The sequence below is a fragment of the Varroa destructor genome, unplaced genomic scaffold, assembly GCF_002443255.2.
Source record: "Varroa destructor unplaced genomic scaffold, Vdes_3.0 BEIS01000002.1, whole genome shotgun sequence".
In the NCBI taxonomy this organism is placed as follows: domain Eukaryota; kingdom Metazoa; phylum Arthropoda; class Arachnida; order Mesostigmata; family Varroidae; genus Varroa; species Varroa destructor.
In genome coordinates this window covers 52,810,104-52,828,287 of record NW_019211455.1, presented here as the reverse complement: position 1 = coordinate 52,828,287, position 18,184 = coordinate 52,810,104, and the positions used below count along the sequence as shown (strand labels likewise).

Below are 18,184 nucleotides of genomic sequence, written 5' to 3'. Positions count from 1 at the left end.
TCCGCATAATTTTTTAAGTTTAGTTATACTTGCCGGCCGTCCGTGTGCCTTTGTTACCCATTCGCTTGTTAAAGCCATTACCATTTTCCTCACTGATCTGTGTGAAGTCTTCTACGAAAAATTACTTCATTCTTCATTTACTACTACTACTACTACTACTTTTACTGAAGTCGACGCTATCTCTATCCACATAGAGTAAAAAATCTATGCGAAGGGATGCAGAACTTCATAGTGAGTGTCGTCGTTCACAGAGTAACACACTGTGTATCACAAAGTTTTTCTTTTGTTTGTTTCCTACTTATCCTATTCTTATATATAAGAATAGGATATAATAATAATAATATACATACAGTACGTATAAACCTGACAGAGTATAGGCAGATATTAAAGTCGGAGGAGCCATGATAATCAATCCCCTTCCAGGATGTCCATATACATATATAACGAGAGACAAGAATAGTGTGGCTTTCTTCTAGACAAGGTCTGTCCAATAATCTGTCACTCTAATGAATATACGGTGTTTTCTCAGTTTTTTTCTTTCTAGCTACGAATCAAGCATTTGCTCAAATGGGCAAGGACCAAAGATGCAAATCACACGAGCTCCATGGAAATCTTGGCAACTGCATGGTCTGCCGTCTACTTCTTTTTATGGGCACAAAGAAACCACTTCTGGGTGTGGTCTACAAGTGATTACGTTACTAGCCTGCCTACTTTTCTATTCGACGAGTCTAGGTGGACAAAGCATATATACATGCTGTTTGTATGTTCCTAGGCAAATCAAATGTGATTGCTGTATGTTCTCCGCGGGCACACAAACACATCGGACTGAACTAACTACTTTTACATGGAGTACCTATCGAAATACTATTCTGATATTGTTAGCGACAATTCTATTGCTTTTGGAAAGCATCGATTCGGTACAATATCACTATACAAATCAATTGCCCAGAAGAGTCGTATGATGACCGAAATGTCCAAAATTTGACCAAATCCCCGTCCCTTTATGTGTATTGGGTGCAGCATCTGTCTTTTTCATCGTCTCACCTATAAGAATATCTGTATAGAAGTTACTGAGGGTGAGAATCTCATTCCCTATGTCGCTCTTGGTATTGTTAAACATCACACGAAAACATTACGGAGAAATAGGACAAAGCTGATAGTCGAAATTCAGCTATTGACAGATCAGCCAGTGATCTCGTAAGCCCGACGCAGACGTTTTGATTATGCAACTACGAATACGTCGGTAGTAGGTAACAACGTTTGATGGATAAGGGCCCGCCAAGAGTACTTGTGCGATATACAATGCATATGATATATTAGACTGTTATGGATTCAAAAAAAACGCCGTGTACGGATTTGATAGCGACTTCAACGCAGAGATAGATGAGGTCCACGAGCGATCTGCAACAATTATCAGTACAATGTTGGCGCTCATGTGCGATCGCGAAGGTACCCACGAATATCTCTGCCAGCTATCGTCCGCACATTACATATTAGAACAACTATCGGCAATGATTCCTCCGATGATTTATCTATTCCTTTATCGTTTCTAAGCAAGCCGTCGTCTAAGAAAGGTCACATGTTGATCATTAAATTCTATTCCAAATATCTTACAGTGTGACTATAATTATCTACGACATATGCAGTTCTATTATATATTCAGCCCTCATATAGCCCTAATGGCATGTTGAAGCTTACCTCGTTCAGATCTACATACGTCCATGTGGTACTGGAATTAACAGTGTATTGAATACTAGATACAAGTGTACATTTAAGCGAAAGGGACACCCTTAAAAGGGAGCCGAGTCAACGAACTATAAAAACAACTATCTGGGGCGGATAATCGGTTCTTCGCTTCAGTGTCCCATCGGCCCACTTTTACAAAAACAGCTAATAATTAAGACGATTTTATCGAGTTGTACGAGTCTCAAATAGACTCCTAACTTGACTCTCGTACAGATTGACCCAGGCAGGCTGGCCGGCTGGCAGATATTGTGACGCCAGCCAGACGGAGTTTCTATGCTGAACAGAACGATGTCACACACTGTTAATTCACCCAGTCAACTATCGAGCCACAACTGTCCATTCTGCTTAGACTTCCTCCTCGAATTTTTATGAATGGCAGTTGGTTTTAAATAAAACAATTCACTGCCGACCCACCAGTTAGTCGAAAAGGACAGGGAGAAGAAAAGGATTTGAAGCGAAGATCATATCTAAGCTCAGTTTCTGTCGTCTCTTCAGCAGGATGCCCTCCGCTAAACCTTAAGGTTGGTTCTCATCTCGATTCAAAATGTTGCTGAATTTTAGTGGGGGTAGGTTGCTTAGCAACTCTAAGAGTGCTCCTAGCAACAGAAAGACATGTACCAAAAGCTTTTTCACCGCCCCCAACCAGTTTACTAATGCTTCAGCCATAAGCCCATATAGCAAGCGCAGTGACCACTGTATTTATCTACGATCATACTATGATGATCTTGCAATCGCAGTTACTTAAAGTCTTTCACAGTCGGTGTACCTGCTTGATGATGCCAACAGTAAAAACGCCGGTTCATCTAAACGGGACCGATTCGTCCCTACCAACTGAACGGAGGCGGCAACAGCGCGAATGAAATATTAAAAGTCATGCTTTTAACCTAAAAATTCCATTCATGATCGTTGATGCCAGTACCGTTTCTATTTGCTCATTTTAAATCTATTTGAGGCTTCGTAGGCGCCAACAGCGTTTGAACGGCTCTGGTACTGCGGTACGCAGAGATCAATGTAGGGTGACAGCCATTTGTTAGCGTCTTTGAGAATCGTGGCAGTCAGCGTAGAGACCGAACGCAGCTACGTTTTCAAGTATAGCTAGACTACTAGGACCCTGTACCTAGAAACAGCTCTTATTTGAATCCATTTGAGTTCATCAGCAATGGCCGAAGTGCTGCGGATGTCGAAAAGCGTGTCGGAGCTCTACCACAGGGCTGTATTGTGCTATTGCAAAAATGCTTATGCAGTAAAACTACTTAAACAGATCGTTTTTCGTTTAATGACGAAGAGTCGCGTTCAACAACGGCTGATGCAGATGAACGCGCTCTGAACAGAGATCGTCTATTCTTTTAGTGGGCTTTTTGCGAGTGGCGAAGCTGCTAGTAAGTTATTTCGTTTCCCGTTTTCCCTTTACTCGGCACAGACTGGAGTATTTGAGTCAGCAAAAAAAAACTGTAGAGGTAATCAACGATCGCAGGACTAAGCCTCAAAGCTTTGAAGGAAATCAGATGTAGGAAGCTATGCCATGGCAGGTTTCCACATGAAAGTTTAGGCTCTGGCTAGAGCGTTGAAGTATGAACTGAGAACAGAAATCGAAATCATTGTCTTGTGTGCACAAACGCAGACTTATGGCCTTCGTTTTCAACTAAACACCATGAATAGAAAAAGGCCAGTAGAGGAGCGCTGTCAACTCGTTTTACTCGGCCGTCCGTTAATGGTATTTAGAGGAAAAAAAAAACTAGTAAATTCGACAATAAGATGGAAGTTAAAGAACGGTATAGAATTGAACAAGTGAGACAAGCCGTCTCTACTACTATCGTCCATTGTGGCGTCTTTATGGACAAAGTACTTGAAATAACGGGGAACATTGGACTTTCGCACGCGCAAAAATCCCACTTCCGCATATCAGCATTGAAAATAAAATAAACGTTCTACGTCTTGCTTTCACGTAATAGCAGTCGGCGGTAGGTGCGTTCGCTAGCGCCTCATCTTAATAAAATTGGAAGCATAGAAAGCAGTTCCCACGCTCAGTTTTCTAATTCCGTAACGTAGTTGTCTCGCAAATGCAACCCCACTTACAGTGAAAATCCCATTTCCTGGTCTTTGATACACACCTCCGTCCAAGTCCCGCACGACGTAGGCAATCAATTGCGGTTCAGATACTGTCGTGCGCGGTCCAAATTGGAGGAACTGCCGATTTCGTTGCCTATTTAATTTGCGAGAGACACTCAAACAGCGCTCAAAATCTAGGAATATTGCAGTAGGGATGATCCATGATATGGTTACTAAAGGGAAGCGGATACAACAGCAACATTTGCGGCAGCGCTAGAAACGGTCGTAAAGACTTTAGTTGTTTGAGCTGAATGAATATATCGTATTCTCTGTTTTGGATTTGGGTTTGACGGCTGAAGTTTTGATTAATGTATCAAGTCGTAAGCTACTGATATATAGAAGTCGCTCTCATTGGTGAGTACATAAACACCGTGTCTTAACATTTTTATTCTAGTTTACAAAGCCGGCAAGCGCATAGTGCATTAAATAAATAACCAAGCAGTGTACATGTATGTTCATAATATCTTTTCTAATCATTACCCCACTGGCCCACGATTATAACTATATAATATTCGAAAATATAAAAAAAAAAACGTGCTCCCACCCGCTTTCAGGGCAGTGGTTTCGATAAAAGCGCAGTATATTGACTCAACAGCACAACAGTATGTCACTAGCCCAAGGGTAGCAACGACCAAGGGTCGACAAGAGCCGGGCCGCTACCGAGCAACCCAATACTCTTGTTTCCTTCAGTCAGGAACGGGCTTGTTTCTTGTTCCGCCGACATCCATCCTGTGACTTTAATCTGGTATGGCAATATTAAATGGAAGTGTTTAGAGCGGCTGAAAATATTTGTTACGTTTCTATTTTTGTATGCGTGATCATACAATGCTTCCATTCTATGCATGGCTGTATTCTGGAGGCTAAACACTTTTATGACCACGCATACAGGCCGCATTGTCGAGCATACAACCGTACACTACATGCGCATCCTGTAATGGTGATAAAGAGAAAGAAACAGGTGATCCACGTGACTAAACAGGGGTCAAAATTAATAAGCTGATACATTATCCCGTCGGCTGCTAACATAGAACTCGCTCCATGTGAAGCGGAATTTCTGGGCCGACGATACCCCTATAGGGTGCGCTGCTTGTACTTGGTCCCAAGTTTGAGGGTTTTACAGGCAACAAACATTAAAAGTCAGGACGCCTTGTCTAAGTCGAGATCGACATCCACCGAGTCTTACTGAAGCGGTCTTCTGTTTTTGCGGGACGTTCACGGAAAAGACGTATGTCCACGTAATCAACGTAACTTTCCGCATTCTTTTAGGTCCTACGCTGTTTGTATGGATAAGAGTGTACGTGGAGTGGGTTCGCCGGCGGCTCTCTATGACCCAGTTGTTTGATGTCGACTGCAGAAAGGTCTTCAAGTCTTATGTTGTATTGTTAGAGCACGCTGCCAGGAAAACGAAAAAAAAAAACAGGACCAACCAGAAAGGAAATCCTTCCTCAGTGCACTCGTAAGCTTTCTCATCCTTTATGACTGCACATGGGACATACTATACAGCCTGGGCAGACTTCGGGTATACGTTCAATGAACAGGCTTCTCAGCCGCTTGTATATAGACATCGCAGGAAGTTTCCTGGCTTGTACTTTTAAGTCTCTCTGCAATGTCGAATTATCCTGCCGACTCGAATACGACTGTGCTCGATATGATTCGACCGGGAGGTACCGCAAGAATCAGAAAAGAATCTGCCTGTGTTTTAATAGAACACAGCACCGTATATCACCATCCTGTGTGACGACTAAGAAATTCACATGGGGAAACAATCAGCCTGACATGATGTCGTTACGCCTTAGCGCGTAGGAAGAGTACTGGATGTAATATTTTAAAGCTCAATGAAAAGACAACGTCGTTGGTTGGAAGGGCCTAGCGTTGCCATAGGCGTTGTTGACTAATACAAAAAGGAGTGTGTGAATGCAAAGGCTCAATGCGCGCTACGGATATCTGTGGCTTTCGCGCCCGCTAAATGAATGCACAAGACGACGCTTCTTCAGTTCAGCATATCATGTACCGCTTCCGGTGGGAACAGTACTTGGCTCCACCTGGGATCAAGTAGCAGTTTCTCTCATTGTGCTTAGCAATATGGCGTGCATGACAAGTTCTGCATTGATGTTTTATGAAATAATGGCTTACAAACACAATTTTGTTAACTTGTCGTCGACAGGCCTCTCTGAAGACAGTTAGCAATGAAGGACAGACAGCGCATAAGGCTTCGGTCTTTTGTATGGCAAAATCTTGCGTAGCCGCATTGCCGGAAAGCAACGATAACAAAGGTGCAGTTTTTGTGGAATAGCAGGCTAGGCGGAATTCGAATTAGGGAAAGACTAGTGATGTGTTTGGATCGACCAATTAGGAACGAACAAAGCTTTGACCTTATCTCTGTATTGGCTCTGTAGAATCTATTCGACTTTAGAGAAACGGAGGTTCTACCATTTTGACCTGTTCGTCGACGATAAATCGTGTCTAGTAGCAGCCATAAATATAACTGCATAGGTGAGAAAATATTCTGAGTCTCAGTTAGGCTGCCTGATTTAATACGGGGCAAGTATACTGACGCTGTGATAGGCAGGGCCAATTACAGCGACGTTTTATAAGCCGCACCGTTGACTCAATGCGATGGTACTTGTTGTGTCGCCTATAAAACATGTGACCGCCTGTAAAAAAACCTGTAAAAAGGACCTGTAAAAAAAAAAAGACATATATATACAATTTGGTTTGTCTTTTGAGTCGTGCCAGACTTGTAACTATGTAGACTAATATTCGGCACAACTACCTACTTTAAATCCACAGCGTACATGTAGCTGCAATTGTATGTCACGGTGTAAGCAATAAAAGAAAAGTCAATGCTTCCTATTAGCTAAGGAAATTTATTTAGGCACACTAGGTAAGGTAACATTGCAGAAATCATTCGTTCTTTTTTCACCTAGCCCTTCTTAGTATTGTCGTTGATCATCAGAGACTTTTCTTGTCTTTTTTTCTGTACGGCCACATACGACGGGCTGTCATGTTTCGACGCGTTAGCGAAGGTTTTCTGCTCTATACTCACAGCTTTCATAAGAATCTGTCAGCTGCTTGACTTCGAGTGCCATACAGTTCATTTAATCATGATTTTGCCCTCAAAAACACTAAAAAAAAAGCAACGTAGACGAATGAGTCAGGGACGAATGAGTCGGACCTTGAATTTGTTCCGAACCCCTTTTGTCCTGTCCCTTTGTATCCTTTTCATTCTATAGAAGAACTGATGCACCGTTAAGCGCACCCTTGAGAATCGTGCATTGAAAGGATACCGTGATGAACGCACTTGGCTTAAAGGTTGACGATGAATAAGTTCGAGTTTGCGTCAATGAATTTTCAGCATATTTTTTCCTGTTAAAAATCAACGGATAGAGACGTTCATTTCTCGTATTATCTCTGCTGGAAGGAGCATGGCACATAGCATGATCGGTAATTAAGCAGGGTAGAAGGTGAACATTTCGATAGACTGTAGTAAAAGCGTTATAGAATATTGACTAAAGCTTGATTTTACTATTGTCGCGGATGTTAAATTTTGTGTGGTTAAAAAGTTCAATATTTCTAGCATCATAGCACCCTAGGCGTTCCCTAAGGACTAGCATATCTTACAAAATTAGTATAACTTCAGAAAATGTTCCTTTTTAACAATACAGTAGAACAGTGCACAATTATTTACGGCGATTTTGTAACAAACGTGTGCTCGAGCCACGTTAGGCATGAAGCACAAGGTATACTAATAGTATATATATATATATATATATATATATATATATGTCTACTACGATAGGTATCCAGTTTCGAACTTTACGCACACTGCATTAAACTGTAGTACCTGAACGTACGTCAGCTTCGCGATATGGGCAACGTACATGCCGTTTCTCCCACGATCTTTACGGTTACACCTATAGTTTTGCTTTTTCGAAATATTTGTTTCTTTTAGGAGGAAGAGGTTAAGGAAAGGCCACTGAATTAGCTAATTGAGATGGTTCGTGGACTTCGTGTTGAAACAATTGTGCTTCAGATTACCAGCATCTTTTGCGTTCTACAGCTTCCAGCAAATGAAACTGACTCTCTACGGAAATAGGCATTATTATTATCAAAATTTTTCAATAACAAAAGTTCCATCAGCTGGTAAAATAACTCAGATTCAGAACCTAACGATGTTTATGACGCTTTTGCTTTCGCTTGTGTCCTATGATGAAAAAAGCACCTTGGTGCCTCGAGGTGTTCCAGCTACTTCTGTTGCTGGTTGCACCTCCTGTTGAGAGGTTTAGCAAATGACAGTAAGATGGGTATATCGACAAGGTTAGAGAGGGTAGCTTTCTATGTTTTCCTTTTGGCCGATACTCTTTTGTCAGCAAAGCAGAAGAAGCCGATTTTGACAAAAGAGATTAAACTAAATGACGTTGGCTAGAATGATTGGTAGCTAATTTGAGACGATCGTTTTGCACAAAGCGATAATTTCCTATGAATATATACTGATATATATTACGTAATATATAGGAATAGTAAAACGATGTTAGGAAAGGCCTTGTGTGAGAGGAATTATTAAGCAGTATAGATTTGTTACGGTTAAATATAATTTATAACATAAAATAATAATTTCTAACTAATCGATATTATAATTGCAGCTAAATAACGGTGGAGGACGGCTTGTTGAGTACAAGGTGCACTTCGTTCCAAGCGTGATGTTGCTCGAGGCAGCAGCCCGTAACGATGTCGAAGAAGGTAAGTGCTCGGTGAGCAAACAAATTATTTTTGTTCTTTCAGGAAACGAATATTTCTGTTCCCTAAAATAAGTACGAACGAATTTCCTTATGAGTCGTAGTAGATTTACGACGTTACGCGTACTTACATACGTAAATCTTTTATGATACCGGCTCAGTATAGTAAAAAACCTAAGGCTTAGTTTTTTTTTTGGCACCTCCGAAAGAGGGCAGTGACACCATGTACACAACAAAGCCGTCCATTAAGCTGACCTCATCTCTAGAAGAAAGCAGTGAATGACCTTTTATTCGAGGCTTGTCCCGGGCGTCCTTTTCCCAACCGTTAGAAGAAGAGTAGCGCAGCAAACCTTAGAAGCCTGCACCGGCTGGTCTAACCTTACAGCAGCCTGAGCAGCATTGATTGCTGATATATCTTACGTCGTTAACGAGCGCGTGAGGCCTATAACCTGCCATATGCTGACAAGACAATGGGTCTGATAAATATAAGGACGACCATCTGACAGTAAAAATATCTAGGATAGATAAGCCTTACAGGGTCTGATCTGTGGCCAAAGCTGGTGGTTAAGGATGTAAAAATGGGAATGTAATGTCATGGACTACCGGAGACATTTCCAAGTTGTTTGTGGATGGACCCTCTATACGACTTGAGACACCCTAAGATGTTTTTGTTTGGTGGAAGGTGGAATCAGAAAAGAAACACGATGATCCATTTACGTGATATAGCTTTCCTGGCCTCAAAACCCTGACATAACAATGAGCTGTATCTAAACGTGTTGTATGTATAAGCCTATTTTTTGTTATTTTATATTGCACGTATGCGCATATATTTTTATATATATATATATGGCGACCAATAAGAAGCATGCAATGAAGTCTTCTATAGAAAATATGGTACAAGGTTCAAAACAGAAATTCGATATAGATCACGCAGAGTTGACCCCACTTATGTTTCACATAGTATTATTACATCGTACACAATAGTTAACATCTTAATAAAAACTAGATCTCCACCTCAAAGATGCGGTACTTATTCTTGTGAACAGCAGCTGTGTACTATAAATCGAACGAAGAAAAACATGGATAAGAAAGCTACTCCTTTAACCATATGCGCAGTGCCTTTTTCCTATGTAGACTCGAAAGCCCTAAATAATAGCCGTTCGTCATCTATACGAAACTTTAATGGGGTCAAAGATCAAGTTGGTAATTAGTAACGTACATTCAAGAGACAGTCGCATTATCACTAAGAGGATGTTCAAGTGATACTCTGTCAAGATGCATGGAAGCTGAGGGCCGTCTACATAAACACGTATCTAACATTATTATTATTGGCTGAATATATGTCGAAGAGAGCCAAATACGGATCTTTTGAGACTGAAAAGTATAATCTAGTTCCACTAGATCCTCCGAGTCCATTATTGAGATCCTTTGATGGATAAGCTCTGTCAACATGTGATCAATAACATCAGTACGACTCACAGCCATAAACGACAAAAATTCATGCGCATTAGTACTTCGCCAGAAATGCCGCTCCGCTGTGAGACGTGGTTAAACCCGCTGCCATATCGAATAAACCTCGTCCCCAGCCGGTCTAAACATTGATCGTCTCCCCCCCCCCCCCGCCGGAGATACAGTAAACAAATTACTAAGTAGCTAAGTTGTTAGTTTGGCGTACACTGTTCCAAGCGTATAAACTTATGTGGCCAGGGCAGGATGTCAGTAGGAGTCCTAGGTTGGAGCAGCGTTGAATAGGGAAAAACTCATCTGCTAGCTATATCCATTACGCATGGGAATCGGCTATGTCTATTGCCAGAGTCGGAATGCTGTTTTTGGTATGGGTGTCCTTCGTAATCTATGGATACCCTTTCGGCTTCCAGCAGCAATTTCTCTTCATCATTTTCGTCTTGCTTCCATCTGCAGTATAAGTAGGAGCTGGTGGGCGCAGAGTTAGGAACACCTCAAAATATGAGTTTTTTTTTCCTTGGCGCTGAGAGGCGTCTTCAATTACAGTCGTTGGGCCCAAACGTCTTAAAAAACAGACCATTTAGCTAAGTTAAAGGCGATCGACCCAACCTAGTTGATGCTTATGTGGGCGCCGAATCTGCATTTCAAGCAAGATTCATCAAAATTCACAAAGCATAACTAGATCCAATCGCGTAGAGGAACAGGACTGCAGAAGTGGATAGTCGTATGACAAGATGTTTAATTTAATGTAACTCCTTAACTGCATTTCTCTCTCCCCATGTAAACCTTTTTCGTGCCGAACCTTAAATTGTATGCCAGGGTCTAATGTGTGCTGCTCAAAGCGTTAGGAATAGGCACATTATGGCTTTAGCTTACTAATGCCATTCCATATGCGACCTGCTATTGCCGACTTTCGTTTGATGTCAGACTGGAAGTGATGAGCACTATAAAAGCGTATTAAGATTTCAGTGTTAGGAGTTTATTGCCACATGGTTTATGTATACATGTTACTATTAATTTTTAGGTAGTGCAACTATTGATAGATCATTCTGAGTCCATCGATCAATGGCATTACGTGACGTAATGCACGAATGCTTACTTTTATCACACTTCATGTGAAATGCTGTGGTGCCGTCTACATGTTGGCAAACGTTTCCCAGTCAATAGGCAGGGTTGACATTTACCTAATTACTATTGGTAATGTTATTATTTATTCAAAATTATTATTTATATCATACGTCCCTTTTTTTAGTTAGTCAATATTCCAAAAATCCTGAGTATAGTCAAGAAACAACGACAAAAGTAAGCAGTCACTCAGATGGTTTTGGTTCATTTGGGCCGTTTCAGGTACGTATATGCCTGAAAGCATGACCGGCTGTAGAAAAACAAAATGTCAGATCCGATCCGCAAATTGAGCAAATCGAGCAGCCGAGAATGGGGTCTTGTCTATGTGGCAAATATGAGATCGGCACCCGTCCGTGTACATAACTGGTATCGAGGCGAAGCTAGAATATAGACACAAGCTAGGAAATCGATGGAACACCCATTGAATAGAGGCCGTAGGCATTTGAAGTGTCTAGAGAAAAAGAAATCCAGCCAGTTGGTCCCGTTTCATCATTAAAATTACTTGCGAGCTGCTTATTCATCTTTTTCTTTTCATCAATCTTTTTTAGCACCATGCTCTCTAGATGACCATGTGCTAGACACACACCTGCTTTGTGGAGCACGGGTTGTATAATATCTTTCTTGGTGTCAGAACCCCAGACTTGAACCTGTTGTTGCTTCTTACATTCCTGCTACTGCGACATCTATCGTTCATTAGTTTGCTAAGACAATGGCCCGCGACCAAGGCAAGCAAGAAGTAACTGGTAGAGTAGAGCTTCGACAGGAAGACTAGAAATTGTTAGCAGGCCGAGAAAATCGATCACTCGGTAAACGGAAGCAACCCTCTTGCTGTGTGTATGAGAGATGGACAGAAAATAAAAAGAATAAAAGCGATTGCAACCTAACGAAGGAAAGAGTGGATTAAGTGGGTTCGATAAAAAGGGAACCATAGCAACAAGTTAGAGTTGATAGATTGAGTCGCAAGCTATAAAGGGCGAATCATCAACGTGCGCAGGGACGGATGGCTGGCTAGCGCAGTGAAAATTTCCGGACAGCGAAACGCAATAGACTTTTGGGAGAACATGTAGCTTAATCGATGGGACCTGCTGGTAGCTGGGTTTGTCCGTTTGTTGACTAATGAAAATATGATGACACGACCGAAGGTCGCTTGGGCAAATGAAACCAATAGGAATAACAGTAGCAAGAAGGATATGTGAAAAGTCAATTAGTTCAACATGAGTCTCTCTTTTCTTGCAACTGCGACATAATAATTCAGCCGTAATAGTGAGAAATAAGATTCATAAAATATTTGAAAACAAACGGGTTAGTGGTCACGGTTTGCATTAAAGTGGAATCGTAAAGCCATAGGGATATAATTTCAGTTGGTCAGAAGAGAAAAAACTATGCAGAGACGTACGAAAAACGAATGAAAAGGAAAACGCAATCGTCAACGAAGCAGGCCATTCGATTGCCAAAATAGTGTAAACACGGCACTATCTATCTCGGTATTACTAAACGCACAAATGTCGTTCATCAATATATAAAGCATACTTAATTTAGTTTGAGTTCGGTTTATTTGGCGGTAAACCCAGCTTGCTTTTGTCGTTTCTGAAACTCCTGTTGTGTTCCCGGACAGACCCGAATTCTGGACCAAACATACCCATCTGGGTCAATTTCCTTAACCGTAAAACGGTAACGCGAAAGAAGACGCTTTTCACAGCTGGAAGTGCTAAACCGCTTCATTGTGGGTACTGCTGTTTGCTGCACGACGTTTATATATGTATGGCCATCTGTGTTCTTAATGATCTGTTCGCTCATTAGGCAGTCTTTTTTCCGCCGAAGGCAGGCAGTTTGACGATCGTTCATAAAAAATCGTAGATATGTAACAATATACGATATTTCGCGTGCTATATATAATAGGCTCGTGGAGGAATAGGACGAATCCTATCCAGCTCTACATACCTCAGAGTAAGGATTCACAGTCGGCACAGCGCTACCGGACGGGTGCGATGATAACGATAGTGTAACATCCCGTCGGCCATTATAGTAACCCCACAGGATTGTGGCGTACCTAGGACCAGACAGGACTTAAATGTCCTTAACTAGAGGAATCGACAAACGAATGGTTGAAGCAGTTATCTAAGACGGCGTTATAGCACCATATATGCGTATTTCTCTCGATCCTGCAGGTAGACTGTGCTATTGATTCGGCGACCTGATTGGAGCGTATTCAAATACTAGGAACATGTTTTATTTTCTTTGTTAATTACTAATGCCTATGCTCTGGTTTTGTGCTACAAGTATTAAAATTATGGCATATTCAAAAATGATTTGTAACTAACAAAAACGTTGCAAGCCTGAAAAGATAGATTATATTCTCTCATTCCACCTAGGAAGCTGAAGGAAATAAATTGATGACGTGTCTCGAAATTTTGTTCCATACGTCCTCAACGTTAATTCAACGGCAAACATTAAAAAAATTGAGCGACTCCGTTAAGTTGGCTGATGACCTTGGAAATAAGTTGATCAATATGCACAACATTTATATAGCGTGCTACGCCATATTCTTACGTATCATAACTGTGTTGCGTGTGTATCTTCCTCGATTAAGTCCCACTGTTTTTATAAAATCATTCTTAAAATTGTTATACACCCCAGTGAGCATCCGAATTTTTTGCACGCGCAAAATCAAGCATTTTGTGATTGGTTGATTTTTTCTCATAATATGTGTGTATTAGCATTATAAAAATCATGCCTTTTATGGATTGCCGATGTTCGATTAGGTTTAGATAAAAACGATATATGTGTTTTTCAATATCTCTAGCTCGTTCTGACTCAACAATGCTGGTTATGAGCAGGCTTGTAGCGGAACGCTACAAGCCTGCTCATAGCGTATAGTCGGTAGAAACCAATCGGCCCTAAGTGAAGAGCAATCCTTCTACACAGCGCGCTGATACCCAAGGCCGAAGAGTTCTATAAGCTGCGCAGTCTATGGCTTCTATCGTGGCACTGCTAACCCCCACTTGCTTTCACCCGTCCCACAAGCAGTTGTAAGGTTTAACTGCGCAGGCGACCCAGCTCACCGTTCTTTCTGACTTCGTTTCTCGTACCAATCATCTACCGTTGGTACCCTTAGATAAAAAAACGGGCACCAGATACGGCCACGTGGGACTGGTTAATACAAGTTTTACTACTGTATGTCGTATGTATAAAGCAGAAAGTCAGTAAATTGACAACACGAACGGGACACTGCTCTAGTGCAGCAGAATCAAAATGTCTGCGGGTTTGGGCGAGCTTGAGGACTAGAAAATCGATCTAGACCTGCTTTCCACAGAACGAAGGAGATACGTTTGTCGAAAATCTCAAGGTAAAGGTCTTATCCTAGACGCCTATCGATAGCGAAGAAATTGAGAATGCTGAGACAACGGGAGGGATCAGAATAAGTATGGGTAGTGACTGGACAAAGGACTAGGGGGTAGCTCGAAACGTAACCAATGTTTTTCTTATCCTTTCAACTCTCAGCAAAATGACTCGTCTAAACGGGCCTTTGGGAGCCAAATTAGACTGACAGTTTGCTACTAGTGAGCTAACATCGATCGGAAGTCAGGCTTGCGTAAGCAGCAATAACGACTGTAACAGTCAACAGGAGGGTCAGCGGGAACAGCCAATGTTATCTGAAGCTTTGATTGTTTTTTTCTTTATACGCACAGCCGTCCCTAAACTGAGTAGGCTTATTTAAATTTTAGAGGTGAGCATTTGAATATTACAAGGTGAGTATTGTTACTTCGAAAACAACAACCATTTTTAAGGACCAGTAGTTATGAACGCGTTGCCATTAAGTAATCCTACTTAGTTCCTGACGCGCTATGCATGCAACATGAAAATGTCCTGCGATTCTCGAATCTACTAAGTTATTCAATTCATTAGATGGTATCGAACGGTACGCACCCTGGTACGGTTTCTTTTTTGTACGTTGGGCCTTTATGCCACAAATATGGGAATTTCTTTCAGTGGACCTTGGTGAAATTACATAAAGTTTGCTCTGACGCATCTATGAAACGTCATAATAGCAACCCAGATGACACTTCCCCTACCGCTAGCATAGTGACGTACTTTGTTCTTAACTGATTTAAACGTTTCAGAAGCTGTTTAGACCACAGGGAATTGGGTTATGAAGCATCACTCTAACGTGGAAAAGCTCACGTTGCAGTAAATCTAGAAGACTTGTAGGTTTCGAGCCCTGTTTACCCGATAGTTAAATCTGGGCAAGGTAAACGTATCTATCGAATGCATGGGAGCAATGGTAATAACAATGGTTAGCCAAACAGAAGCAAACAATTTTAGTAATTTGCTTGCAAAGCCTGCACCTATCATAGCTACCTACGGTGTTGTAGCTATTTGTTGCTGATCGATAGTTACTAGTACGAACGGATGTCGCGAATACCGGTCCGTGTGTCGAGCGCACCAAGTTGAATTTTTAAGGCTAACAAACCCCACCCGACTCCAAAGGGATCAGATCAAGGATCGAGTGATAGATCGAATAGATGGATCGAACTTATAAATCGCCGCTTCAGAAATAGCGAGGTGCCAGTTCAAGTGGTTTGCTTTTAATGAACTATCAAGGAAATTGAATATAGCTACATTCTACAGAAATTTTCTGAGTGGTACGATCTAGAACGTAGAATGTACGCGGGCCAGCAGCCCCTGAGGCACAGAAGACAACCCCACTGCGCGGAGATCTTGGCAAGGCTGGAGGTTCGTATGAGCGGTCTGAAAGCGACAACCGGAGGACCACTGACGAAGCTGGAAGACGCCGACAACGGAAATAAAGATGGCAATGAACAAAGATAGGCAAGAGGATTTGCGGAACGGAGGACCTAGAGAAAAAGCAATATCACAAGCAGGAGTTAAAACGAAAAGTCAATTCTCATCAAATCAGACATGAAACGCCCTCCAGAATACGATGTATAGCAGAAATGGAGTCAGACGGCAGCAAGAGAACTATCTATATCGAACTATACTAATGTTCATATCGTTTAGCTAAGGCGGATGATGATGCCAGCGAGCAAAAGCTAAGAACGGGCAGAGCGGACCCTTCAGGTCCTTGAGGTACGCTAAATGCGTAACGACCCTTCAATGAGTAAGAATTGCTGTGCCGGAATATGATTAACAATTGAATCTAGTTAACTGCCAAAGATAAGGCAAAATAGGCAGTTACCTGGATGGATACAGGATGTACTGCGAGAACGAGCCGCTGCATAGATGAGCATACGTACCCGTCTATGCAAACTGATATACAAGCACAAAGCATTGCGCTATCGAACATAGTTATCGAATAGACATACTGTTTGGATAATATGTGCGCAAACTGAGTAGTAAAATTGCAAACATAATTAATATTAAATACTTAATTTATTGAATAAATGCTTATTTAGTGTACGGCTCGTTTTTTTTTTTTAATCCTTTAACGCTCGTTTATTTTTATCGGGGCTATACATATTTTTAAATATTTTATGCGATATATAAGGGATTGGATATAAAGTTGCCGATTGGATGACATCCTTCGGTTTTTTCATGTGTCTTTAGGTACGTTCCGTGCTGAGAACTAGCTATCTAAAACCTTGCTAAGCCGCGCGACAAAACGTAAAACCCGAAACATTTATTCAGGATTACGCTGTTGTCTTTGACGCAAGGTCAACAGGCATCCTCTCATAACGAGTACCGAAAAAGGTCCTTGATGATGAGAGGTATGGTAAAGGTTTTTTCTTGTTTTTTTTTTTTAACTAATCGTTCATGTTCTCGTTTTGACTAAGAACCTCGACTTAAAGCGTCTGAGAGTTTCTGAATCTAACACTTTAGAATACTATTACGGCTATTCTTAATAACATGTAACGTAACGAATCTCGACGGTATCTTGAAGTGAAAATCTGCATTGTAAGTTAGTTATGAGTAAAAACGTCGCCTGTGATGACTATCGACACTCTGTCCCGTCATATAGACAACAGTTAGTTCAATTTCGGGATGACGAGGTGTTCGAATTTACATAGAGGGATCGTGCTGTATATCTCCATTTGATACGTTTGAGAACGACATCTTTCTTGCAACAAACAAGTACAGATCTGTAAACCTGGCCTATGCATACGGCTATCTTTCCATACCCCAACAGACATCAATCCAGATGTGATAGCTTTTTTCGTCCATCTATTGATAATGCTTTTCTGCAGAAAATGGGGTAATACTGCTTAACTACGAGTTCGTATGCCGAATAGCAACGCTCACTCTTACACGAAGTATCTTAACTCTAGTAGTTCTGTACAAACGAATACAACTATACTTCTATAGACAAAATAAACCTTTGCAGTAGACACGTCTCTAATAGTCGTAGATGTCTGTTACATGCTCGTTATTAATCGTGCAGAAATTGTCTCTGTTAGTGTTACTCGTGGCATCCGTCTATTCGTACGTTCACACGCTATAGAGCTGACTAGACATAGACATCAGATCGTTTGATCGTGCTGATTGGCCTGAGTAATACGTGGTCTTCGATGCGCTCTCAGACATACCCCTATTAGTGTTCGCCAGTCCCGTTTCGGCCATTGAAAGGAACCAACGCTCAGAAAATAAATCATTTCGGCGAGCAGAAGAATTATAGGAGAAATGGCAATCCTTTAAACCCACGTGATCGTATGTCTGCTGCCTCCGCCGTTATCGCTGGCCAAAGCGGCAATGTCCTATTTCGTTTGTGGATAGCTTTGTGAAAGCCTAGACATCCGAGGAGCACGAATCAGCCGGCGTCAGCCAATTGGCAAGTTCGACGAGCCGGTCTTACAACGAGTTTGCAGAGACAAGGACAAGTCTTGTCACCTACCATAATCGTATTTCATAAAATGCTTACGTGCGGGTAACAGTGTTCAATGTCCGTGTGAGTCTACTTTCGCGTGTCACCATTCGGGTATGTAGCTGTATGCGTTTGTGTTTGAAAATCGAACGAGCGAGGCCAAGCTCAGACCTATCCTAGTTAGGCC

General features: G+C 41.6%; 1 protein-coding gene across 4 annotated transcripts in view; it reads left to right on the top strand.

Moving 5' to 3' along the window:
• The window catches only part of LOC111244045 (protein phosphatase 1 regulatory subunit 16A-like), a 242,917-nt gene that overhangs the window by 180,969 nt on the left and 43,764 nt on the right, over positions 1 to 18,184 (top strand). For all 4 annotated transcript variants that reach the window (XM_022790598.2, XM_022790592.2, XM_086980736.1 and 1 more), the window contains one exon: positions 8,499 to 8,595. In XM_022790598.2, coding sequence (XP_022646333.1) covers positions 8,499 to 8,595 — 97 coding nt within the window. The remainder of the gene's footprint in view (positions 1 to 8,498; positions 8,596 to 18,184) is intronic.